This window comes from Bombina bombina, chromosome 5 (assembly GCF_027579735.1).
Source record: "Bombina bombina isolate aBomBom1 chromosome 5, aBomBom1.pri, whole genome shotgun sequence".
Lineage (NCBI taxonomy): Eukaryota > Metazoa > Chordata > Amphibia > Anura > Bombinatoridae > Bombina > Bombina bombina.
The window spans coordinates 193,552,576-193,564,844 of NC_069503.1; the positions used below are offsets into that span (position 1 = coordinate 193,552,576).

Sequence of the window (12,269 nt, forward strand, 5' to 3'; positions counted from 1 at the left end):
AGATGTTTGTCTAAAATCCTTTGTAGCATCTAAATAGAATTTTAGAGCGCGAACAACATCCAAATTGTGCAACAAACGTTCCTTCTTCGAAACTGGTTTCGGACACAGAGAAGGCACGACTATCTCCTGGTTAATGTTTTTGTTAGAAACAACTTTTGGAAGAAAACCAGGTTTAGTACGTAAAACCACCTTATCTGCATGGAACACCAGATAAGGAGGAGAACACTGCAGAGCAGATAATTCTGAAACTCTTCTAGCAGAAGAAATTGCAACCAAAAACAAAACTTTCCAAGATAATAACTTAATATCAACGGAATGTAAGGGTTCAAACGGAACCCCCTGAAGAACTGAAAGAACTAAGTTGAGACTCCAAGGAGGAGTCAAAGGTTTGTAAACAGGCTTAATTCTAACCAGAGCCTGAACAAAGGCTTGAACATCTGGCACAGCTGCCAGCTTTTTGTGAAGTAACACAGACAAGGCAGAAATCTGTCCCATCAAGGAACTTGCAGATAATCCGTTTTCCAATCCTTCTCGAAGGAAGGATAGAATCTTAGGAATCTTAACCTTGTCCCAAGGGAATCCTTTAGATTCACACCAACAGATATATTTTTTCCAAATTTTGTGGTAAATTTTTCTAGTTACAGGCTTTCTGGCCTGAACAAGAGTATCAATAACAGAATCTGAGAACCCTCGCTTTGAGAAGATCAAGCGTTCAATCTCCAAGCAGTCAGCTGGAGTGGGACCAGATTCGGATGTTCGAACGGACCTTGAACAAGAAGGTCTCGTCTCAAAGGTAGCTTCCATGGTGGAGCCGATGACATATTCACCAGATCTGCATACCAAATCCTGCGTGGCCACGCAGGAGCTATCAAGATCACCGACGCCCTCTCCTGATTGATCCTGGCTACCAGCCTGGGGATGAGAGGGAACGGCGGGAATACATAAGCTAGTTTGAAGGTCCAAGGTGCTACTAGTGCATCTACTAGAGTCGCCTTGGGATCCCTGGATCTGGACCCGTAGCAAGGAACCTTGAAGTTCTGACGAGAGGCCATCAGATCCATGTCTGGAATGCCCCACAGTTGAGTGATTTGGGCAAAGATTTCCGGATGGAGTTCCCACTCCCCCGGATGCAATGTCTGACGACTCAGAAAATCCGCTTCCCAATTTTCCACTCCTGGGATGTGGATTGCAGACAGGTGGCAGGAGCGAGTCTCCGCCCATTGAATGATTTTGGTCACTTCTTCCATCGCCAGGGAACTCCTTGTTCCCCCCTGATGGTTGATGTACGCAACAGTCGTCATGTTGTCTGATTGAAACCGTATGAACTTGGCCCTCGCTAGCTGAGACCAAGCCTTGAGAGCATTGAATATCGCTCTCAGTTCCAGAATATTTATCGGTAGAAGAGATTCTTCCCGAGACCAAAGACCCTGAGCTTTCAGGGATCCCCAGACCGCGCCCCAGCCCATCAGACTGGCGTCGGTCGTGACAATGACCCACTCTGGTCTGCGGGAGGTCACCCCTTGTGACAGGTTGTCCATGGACAGCCACCAACGGAGTGAGTCTCTGGTCCTCTGATTTACTTGTATCTTCGGAGACAAGTCTGTATAGTCCCCATTCCACTGACTGAGCATACACAGTTGTAATGGTCTCAGATGAATGCGCGCAAAAGGAACTATGTCCATTGCCGCTACCATCAAACCTATCACTTCCATGCACTGCGCTATGGAAGGAAGAGGAACGGAATGAAGTATCCGACAAGAGTTTAGAAGTTTTGTTTTTCTGGTCTCTGTCAGAAAAATCCTCATTTCTAAGGAGTCTATTATTGTTCCCAAGAAGGGAACTCTTGTCGACGGAGATAGAGAACTCTTTTCCACGTTCACTTTCCATTCGTGAGATCTGAGAAAGGCCAGGACTATGTCCGTGTGAGCCTTTGCTTGAGGAAGGGACGACGCTTGAATCAGAATGTCGTCCAAGTAAGGTACTACAGCAATGCCCCTTGGTCTTAGCACCGCCATAAGGGACCCTAGTACCTTTGTGAAAACCCTTGTAGCAGTGGCTAATCCGAAAGGAAGCGCCACGAACTGGTAATGCTTGTCCAGGAATGCGAACCTTAGGAACCGATGATGTTCCTTGTGGACAGGAATATGCAGATACGCATCCTTTAAATCCACCGTGGTCAAGAATTGACCTTCCTGGATGGAAGGATTGTTCGAATGGTTTCCATTTTGGACGATGGAACCTTGAGAAACTTGTTTAGGATCTTGAGATCTAAGATTGGTCTGAACGTTCCCTCTTTTTTGGGAACTACGAACAGATTGGAGTAGAACCCCATCCCTCGTTCTTTTAATGGAACAGGATGAATCACTTCCAGAAGATAACCTTGGGAGACTATTTCTAGCGCCCAAGGATCCAGAACATCTCTTGCCCAAGCCTGAGTGAAGAGAGAGAGTCTGCCCCCCACCAAATCCGGTCCCGGATCGGGGGCCCGCATCTCATGCTGTCTTGGGAGCAGTGGCAGGGTTCTTGGCCTGCTTTCCTTTGTTCCAGCCTTGCATTGGTCTCCAGGCTGGATTGGCTTGAGAAGTATTACCCTCCTGCTTAGAGGACGTAGCACTTGGGGCTGGTCCGTTTCTGCGAAAGGGACGAAAATTAGGTTTATTTTTGGCCTTGAAAGACCTATCCTGAGGAAGGGCGTGGCCCTTGCCCCCAGTGATATCAGAGATAATCTCTTTCAAGTCAGGGCCAAACAGTGTTTTCCCCTTGAAAGGAATGTCGAGCAATTTGTTCTTGGAAGACGCATCCGCTGACCAAGATTTTAACCAAAGCGCTCTGCGCGCCACAATAGCAAACCCAGAATTTTTCGCCGCTAACCTAGCCAATTGCAAGGTGGCGTCTAGGGTGAAAGAATTAGCCAATTTAAGAGCACGAATTCTGTCCATAATCTCCTCATAAGAAGAAGAATTACTAATAATCGCCTTTTCTAGCTCATCGAACCAGAAACACGCGGCTGTAGTGACAGGGACAATGCATGCAATTGGTTGTAGAAGGTAACCTTGCTGAACAAACATCTTTTTTAGCAAACCTTCTAATTTTTTATCCATAGGATCTTGGAAAGCACAACTATCTTCTATGGGTATAGTGGTGCGCTTGTTTAGAGTAGAAACCGCCCCCTCGACCTTGGGGACTGTCTGCCATAAGTCCTTTCTGGGGTCGACTATAGGAAACAATTTTTTAAATATGGGGGGAGGTACGAAAGGTATACCGGGCCTGTCCCATTCTTTATTAACAATGTACGCCACCCGCTTGGGTATAGGAAAAGCTTCGGGGGGCCCCGGGGCCTCTAGGAACTTGTCCATTTTACATAGTGTTTCTGGAATGACCAGATAATCACAATCATCCAAATTGGATAACACCTCCTTAAGCAGAGCGCGGAGATGTTCCAACTTAAATTTAAAAGTAATCATATCAGGTTCAGCTTGTTGAGAAATTTTTCCTGAATCTGAAATTTCTCCCTCAGACAAAACCTCCCTGGCCCCCTCAGACTGGTGTAGGGGCCCTTCAGAAACAAAATCATCAGCGTCCTCATGCTCTTCAGTATTTTCTAAAACAGAGCAGTCGCGCTTTCGCTGATAAGTGGGCATATTGGCTAAAATGTTTTTGATAGAATTATCCATTACAGCCGTTAATTGTTGCATAGTAAGGAGTATTGGCGCGCTAGATGTACTAGGGGCCTCCTGTATGGGCAAGACTGGTGTAGACGAAGGAGGGGATGATGCAGTACCATGCTTACTCCCCTCACTAGAGGAATCATCTTGGGCATCATTTTTACTAAATTTTGTGTCACATAAATCACATCTATTTAAATGAGAAGGAACCTTGGCTTCCCCACATTCAGAACACAGTCTATCTGGTAGTTCAGACATGTTAAACAGGCATAAACTTGATAACAAAGCACAAAAAACGTTTTAAAATAAAACCGTTACTGTCACTTTAAATTTTAAACTGAACACACTTTATTACTGCAATTGCGAAAAAGTATGAAGGAATTGTTCAAAATTCACCAAAATTTCACCACAGTGTCTTAAAGCCTTAAAAGTATTGCACACCAAATTTGGAAGCTTTAACCCTTAAAATAACGGAACCGGAGCCGTTTTTATATTTAACCCCTTTACAGTCCCTGGAATCTGCTTTGCTGAGACCCAACCAAGCCCAAAGGGGAATACGATACCAAATGATGCCTTCAGAAAGACTTTTCTATGTATCAGAGCTCCACACACATGCAGCTGCATGTCATGCTGTTCTCAAAAACAAGTGCGCCATACCGGCGCGAAAATGAGGCTTTGACTATGATTAGGGAAAGCCCCTATAGAATAAAGTGTCTAAAACAGTGCCTGCCGATATTATTTTACAAAATACCCAGATTAAATGATTCCTCAAGGCTAAATATGTGTAAATATGATCGATTTAGCCCAGAAAATGTCTACAGTCTTAATAAGCCCTTGTGAAGCCCTTATTTACTGTCTGAATAAAAATGGCTTACCGGATCCCATAGGGAAAATGACAGCTTCCAGCATTACATCGTCTTGTTAGAATGTGTCATACCTCAAGCAGCAAAAGACTGCTCACTGTTCCCCCAACTGAAGTTAATTCCTCTCAACAGTCCTGTGTGGAACAGCCATGGATTTTAGTAACGGTTGCTAAAATCATTTTCCTCATACAAACAGAAATCTTCATCTCTTTTCTGTTTCAGAGTAAATAGTACATACCAGCACTATTTTAAAATAACAAACTCTTGATTGAATAATAAAAACTACAGTTAAACACTAAAAAACTCTAAGCCATCTCCGTGGAGATGTTGCCTGTACAACGGCAAAGAGAATGACTGGGGTAGGCGGAGCCTAGGAGGGATCATGTGACCAGCTTTGCTGGGCTCTTTGCCATTTCCTGTTGGGGAAGAGAATATCCCACAAGTAAGGATGACGCCGTGGACCGGACACACCTATGTTGGAGAAATTACACTCCCCCAACAGGTCATACCAAAATACATAGGGGTAATAAATTGGAATACAAAAATAAATATATCTTAATATAATACATAAAAAGTGTATCTAATACATAAGTGCAGTGTTTTCTCCAATGTCAGCAAATACATAATAATAAAATTATTGAAAAAAGGTGAAGAATACCCAGGAATTGCAGATAAATATCAAAGACAAGAACAAATAAACCTGTGGATAAATTTCTCTCCCCCAGCAGGTCATACCAAAAGACATAGGGGTGATAGATTGGATTCCAAAAGTAAATGTATTTCAATATGATACATAAAAATATATATCTAATGCATGAATGTTATGCCTTCTCCAATGACAACAAATCCTTAATTATAAGATTTTTCAAAGAGAGATAAAGGATACCCAGGAATTGCAGCAAAAAATCAAAGATAAGACCAAATAAACCTGTGGCACACTAGTAATGGTACCTTCCTAATCATTGGAAGGCAAACTAACATTAATAATGATAGTGAGTTGCTTAGTTAAAGTTAAATTCATGGTATTAGTATTCAGGATATTAGCTCCTGATACTTTGATGAAATAACAAAAAGAAATCAATTTGATTCAAATATTTATTCGGATTATGTATATAGTTAATATTAGCATGTTGCTGTGATGTCAGGTGGTCGGAGGCGTGTCTAAACACGTAGGAATAAAAATGTCCCAAATTTAAGGAAGCGATCTTATCTTAACCAACAAGTGGCACCAATACCTAGCACCAGACGTGTGTAACACTGAGAAACGCGTTGCTGTTTTTATCATTTTAATACATTTTTAACAATTAGAATATTAACCCTCTATTTGCTGCCGACTATCATTTCCCACACTTGGGAACCATCCTTCCATTTGGAGCTTTGGATTCTCTCCCCAGGCCTTAGGACTTGTGGGACTGACCATCACCGTACAGAACTCTTCTGTGGTTTCTCTGGACTCTCCCTGGCGAGACGAGGATTCCGTTTCTACCTACTGGTCTACCGGACGACGTGTGGTTCCGGACTGCTGGTATTGCACATCTGTGCTTTACACTTTGTGAGTAGGATTCTTCTACCATTCCTGTATTTACATCTGAATTACCTTATGATCTGCACTATGTGGCGCCCTCTATTCTGATTTGTTTAGATATATATATCTATACTATATCTATACATATCTATACTATATATATATATATATATATATATATATCTATACTATATATATATATATATATATATATATATATATATATATATATATATATATATATATATATAATAGCTGAAGAAAAGGGAGTCACTCACAGGGTCTTGAATCCAAAATACCAATGTATTTATTGACGTTTCGGGGTCGCCCCCGTTTTCAAAATAAGCATACAAACCGAACAAGCACTTACCCTCTTATATACCTCTACTAATTAAGACACCACTCGTCGGCAATCACGGCCGCAACCGGATGTTACACAGCGTCACGCGACATCAACGTTGCATGTGTTACCATGGCAACCGGACGCTACTCCGCGAAACACCAGTGTGAAGTTAAAAACCATACCAGCTGTTAACAATAACAATAAAACCATCAGGATCCGATAAGTGTTATAGCACTGACGGGTAGAATTATATTATGTAACATAGCAATGTAAGTATATATAGGAGAATAGCAATAGTGGGCTACTAGGACACCAAAACAACACACAAAGATCAAGTAACTATGAGCAGATCTGCCATACAACCAAATGGGAATAGACGTATAGGGTGATATATGCATATTAATGACACAGGTCACTATAATAGACAATATAGTATATAAAGACAGATTACCGATCTTAAGATGTTAAGCTACAATTTGTCAGTTACTGGGCATTGCAGAGACTCTGCATAACAACTGGAACCTCCTTACTACAGATAGGGATCTACCTTTTAAGAACATGCCGCCACCCAGAGTTGGTTACTGCAGGGCCTACTCACTTAGAAATCAACTCATCAAAACGGATCCTATTAATTGCTACAACAGCGGAACCTGGCTGAAAACAAAATCAGGGTGTTTCCGGTGTTTGGGCTGCACCACATGTGGTGGACTCACCACAGGTAACTACTTCAGTCACCCATATTCAATAAAGAAATACAAGATCAAACAGAGTAACTTTCACCACAAAGTTCATAGTTTACCTGCTCCACTCTGTTTGTGGGATGTTTTATGTGGGCAAAACTGTGGATGATCTTCGTACCAGGATGGCCAACCACCGTTCAGCCATACGGGCTGCCCTGGACAAGGGAACCTCTGACCAGCCTGTGGCCAGACATTTTGTTGAAGCAGGCCATAAAATCACTGACCTTAAGTACATCATCATCGACCACATTCCTCCCCCCAACAGAAGTGGTGACAGGACTAAAACCTTTGGCAAAGGGAGACGAGATGGATCTTTAATTTGGGAACGATGACCCCTAGGGGTCTTAATGTACACCTGGACTGGCATTGCTGCTTATAGTGTGCCCGTTATTAGCATTGTAATATATCATCATTCGATACTTAGCCACTATCTACATTAGCCATGTTCTTAGGCACGTAATTGGTATTACATGTTTTTTTGACACTTAGTGTCTAACATTCACCCTGCCTATCTTATCTTAAAATAATGTGTATGAGTCTACACTCATCCGTTATACTGTTTCCAGTAACTGACAAATTGTAGCTTAACATCTTAAAATCGGTAGTCTGTCTTTATATACTATATTGTCTATTATAGTGACCTGTGTCATTAATATGCATATATCACCCTATACGTCTATTCCCATTTGGTTGTATGGCAGATCTGCTCATAGTTACTTGATCTTTGTGCATTGTTTTAGTGTCCTAGTAGCCCACTATTGCTATTTTCCTATATATACTTACATTGCTATGTTACATAATATGATTCTACCCGTCAGCGCTATAACACATATCTGATCCTGATGGTATTATTGTTATTGTTATTATTAACAGCTGGTATTGTTTTTAACTTCACACTGGTGTTTCGCGGAGTAGCATCCGGTTGCCATGGTAAAGGAGTAACTTCCGGTTGCGGCCGTGATTGCCGACAAGTGGTGTCTTAATTAGTAGGGGTATATAAGAGGGTAAGTGCTTGTTTGGTTTATATGCTAATTTTGAAAACGGGGCGACCCCGAAACTTTAATAAATACATTGGTATTTTGGATTCAAGACCCTGTGAGTGACTCCCTTTTCTTCAGCTATCCTGTATTTATCTGGGAGTGCACCCAGGGCACTACGGGCCGATTTGAGCCTTACAGCTTCACCAGGAGTGTTTATATATATATATATATATATATATATTCCCGGCAGCAAAGGGGTTAAACAACTTTCCAATTTACTTCTATTATTAAATTTGCTTTGTTCTCTTGGTATCCTTTGTTGAAGAGTAAATCTAGGGAGGCTGAGTTCAGGAGTGTGCATGTGTCTTTAGCCATCTGGCAGCAGTGCTTGTAACATTTTTTATAATAATTCTATACATAGCTGCAAACACTGCTGCCTTAGACTGCTGAAAACACAAGGCACGCTCCTGAGCCCATATCAGCCTCCCTAGATTTACTCTTCAGCAAAGGATATCAAGAGAACTAAATTTGATAATAGAAGAAAATTGGAACGTTGTTTAAAATTACGAACCCTACCAGAAAATTTAAAAAATTTTAATTTTTACTTTACTGACGCTTTAAGTCACAATTTTCAGAATTACATTACAGTAAAAGAGGCGGGAATAAAAAAAAAAGCAATATACTTTTAATAACTAAACACTGCATGTTATAATCTATACATATTTAATGTCCATTTAATTACTGATATATGTTGTGCTTAAAAATGTCCCTTTAAAGTATAAAAAAAAAAAAAAAAAAAAAAAAAAAAAAAAAAAAAAAAAAGAACAAAACACCCGTTTACCAGCTTTGCTCTGGACCAGTCAGGGAGTTAGAGAGACGGGGAAGAACAACTTGAACGTAAACACCTTGTAATTACAAGACATTTTTGTTGATGTACTATAGAATAACATATCAGACAAATTTAAACATCGTCTTTGCTGTTTTTCAATAGCAAACTCCACCTGATCTTTGCCTTATTTGAAGTCCAGGCTTAGCCACAGTTAGTATAAAATGCATTGTTTTGCCGTTGCTTTCTGCTTAAGTCAATAAGGGACAGGAACTTGACAGGCTATACAGATATTCTGAAATTCAAGAGTAGTGCAGACTTATACCCTTAGCTCTTAACCCTTTAGGACGTATTTCGTCCAAATTTTGCTGGGCTTTAGCACCGAAGGACGACGCCCCCCTGACATGATCCCATCATTGAAATCTCGTGATCACTTGCACGATCGCGAGATTTTAATTTGTTTACATCAGAACAGTTGATCCGATGTAGAAAAGTTAACCCCGGCACGAAAGGGTTAAACAAACCTGCTCCCACAAGCAGGAAACATAAAATAGGTGAAAAGAAGGGGGGTTTATTTAAGAGCGCTAACAGCTAAAGGGAAGTAAAATCGTAAATGGACAGGGCTATCCATGATATGTCTGCAGCACGTATTTACAAAATCTACCATTTTTAGAGATAAATTACCGGAAAGGGGGCAAAATAAATAATAACAGTATATTGCATCGTAAAAAAATTATATAAAAAAAAATAGATAAAATCTCAAGGTGTTTACTGACTTGAAATCGATCAATGCCTATTTTCAGAGTGTTAAAAATGAAATTCTGGAACATCAAATAAAATGTTTTTAACGTGTTACTATCCTATATTTTAAAATACAATTTTAATTAAAAAGTTGGAGAAATAAAGTGACAATTATTTTAAACTACTAGCAAATACCATCACTTCATATTGAGAAATAAACTGTATGTCTATATGAATACTCACAGCTGGTTTGACCAAGAGCTGACCCATCACGGCAAACATCCGAGAAAGGCCAACCGGGGTACATACTGTGTGAAACAAAAATTCACAAAATACACCATTATGACTTACTATTTAAAGGGACATTAAGTCAAAATTAAATGATTCAGTTAGGCCATGCAATTTTAAACAAAATGACAATTTGGTATCCTTTGTTGAAGACTAAACCTAGGTAGACTGATAGGAGCTCAGGAGTGTGCATGTGTCTTTAGCAGTCTATGTCAGCGGTGTCTGTAACTATGTATAACTGCTAAACACAATGTTGCAAACACTGCTGCCCGATGGTAAAGTTTCTTAGTGTACTGAACACTATATACAATTAGCCTTCAGAACCGAGGAACTTTCATTGATGACATTTTTTTAAAACCCTTTTTTGTAAAATATATCATCATCTAGTGATGGTAAACATTGTGCCGTTCCTCCGCCCGCACCTCGTACTTCATTTAGCTGAGCAATGATGAATCCAGCTTCTTCCAATTGTTGAGTGCCCCATTAGCTGGACGCCATGGCGGCACGCAACAATTGGAAGAAGCCGGATTCGCCATCGGTCAGCTAAATGAAGTACGGGGAGCAGGAGGAGGAACAGCGCAATGTTTACCATCACAAGATGGTACTCTATTTTACAAATAAAGGCTCTTAAAAAAAATGTTATCAATGAAAGTGCCCCTGTTTTGAAGGCTAATTGTATATAGTGTTCAGTACACTAAGAAACTTTACAATCAATTAACTTTACTGTCCCTTTAAGGTAATGGTATTTATTGATTTTAGTAATTGCCTATACACATTTTATAAACATGCTGGCCAATTAATTATCATAACCTGTACATTGGATAGTACAAACCTTTAGTTTGTCATTAATGTAGCTTTAAAACCTGTGTACTTTAAGTAATGACCTACACATTTAAAAGGGACATTAAGGTGTTAGATCGTTTTAATTAAATTACGTTGTTTTAGTTAATGTTTTACTCCATTAAAAGCGTTAACTGTTACTACATTATCAAAGTTGCTTGCCCATTCTGCTTCAGATAATGATACGGCCAATGACAGAAGCATATATATGGCCGCTGCTGATTGGCTCAACAGCTGTATTTTAATCTAGAGTGGCACATGAGCACACCTTTATCCATTTACTGTTTTCCAGCAGCATATATACATATGCTGTGAGACCCCATGAGGCACCATGCATGCTCATAGAGCTGGAAACCATGTGTATTGCATCTGTGAAGACTGTGTCATGCAAGCCACTGCTGACTCTATGACAAGGTGTGGAGTCTTAATACTAGTGCACGTGCTCTCACAGCATATGAACATATGCTACCGTAGAACAATAATGACTTTTACTACAAGCATTTTTGCTAACAAAAGTATATTGCAAAAATGCTGCTATTTAAAATTGAAATGCATTCATGCACATTTCAATTTTGACCTTTCTATCCCTTTCAACATAAATTTAAAGACAGGATTTTGCTAAAAAAGAGGAAATGTTCTACCAAAAAACAGCATTTTATTTTTACGCTAGAAAATCCCTTTAATAATCAAAACTATTTAGTGGCATTTAGTGACCACCAAAGTGCATGACGTTAAGTCTTAAAAAAAATTTAAACAACTTTCCAATTTACTTTTATCATCAAATTTGCTTTGTTCTCTTGGTATTCTTTTTTGAAGGCTAAACCTAGGTAGACTCATATGCTAATTTCTAAGCCCTTGAAGGTCGCCTCTTCTCTTAGTGCATTTTGACAGTTAATACAGTGCTAGTTCATGTGTGCCATGTAGATCACACGAGTGAGCACAATGTTGAGTTATTTATGAGCCAGCACTGATTGGCTAAAATACAAGTCTATCAAAAGAGCTGAAATAAAGGGGCAGTCTGCAGAGACTTAGATACAAGGTAATCACAGAGGTAAAAAGTTTATTAATATAACTGTGTTGGCTGTGAAAAACTAGGGATGGGTAATAAAGGGATTATCTATCTTTTTAAACAAACATTTTCAAATGGAAGGTCCCTTTAAAGGGACATGAAACCTACATGTTTTCTTTCAAGCTTCAGATAGAGCATACATTTCTAAACAAATTTCCAAGTTACTTATATTATCTAATTTGCTAAGTTTCTTGGTATCATTTAACAAAGCATACCTAGGTAGGCTCAGGAGGTCGGATCTAGCTCTTGATTGGTGGCTGCACATATGTGCCCCTTTTCATTGGCTTACCAAAGTAGTCAGCTAGCTCCCAGTAGTGCATTGCTGCTCCTTCAATAAAGGATACCAAGAGAATGAGACAAACCGATAACAGAAGTAACTTTGAAAATTG

The 12,269-nt window shown here is 39.9% G+C and overlaps 1 protein-coding gene across 3 annotated transcripts in view; it reads right to left on the reverse strand.

The window, feature by feature from the left end:
* LMBR1 (limb development membrane protein 1) overlaps positions 1-12,269 on the reverse strand; it is a 777,013-nt gene that overhangs the window by 222,442 nt on the left and 542,302 nt on the right. For all 3 annotated transcript variants that reach the window (XM_053713821.1, XM_053713820.1, XM_053713822.1), the window contains exon 8: positions 9,927-9,991. In XM_053713821.1, coding sequence (XP_053569796.1) covers positions 9,927-9,991 — 65 coding nt within the window. The remainder of the gene's footprint in view (positions 1-9,926; positions 9,992-12,269) is intronic.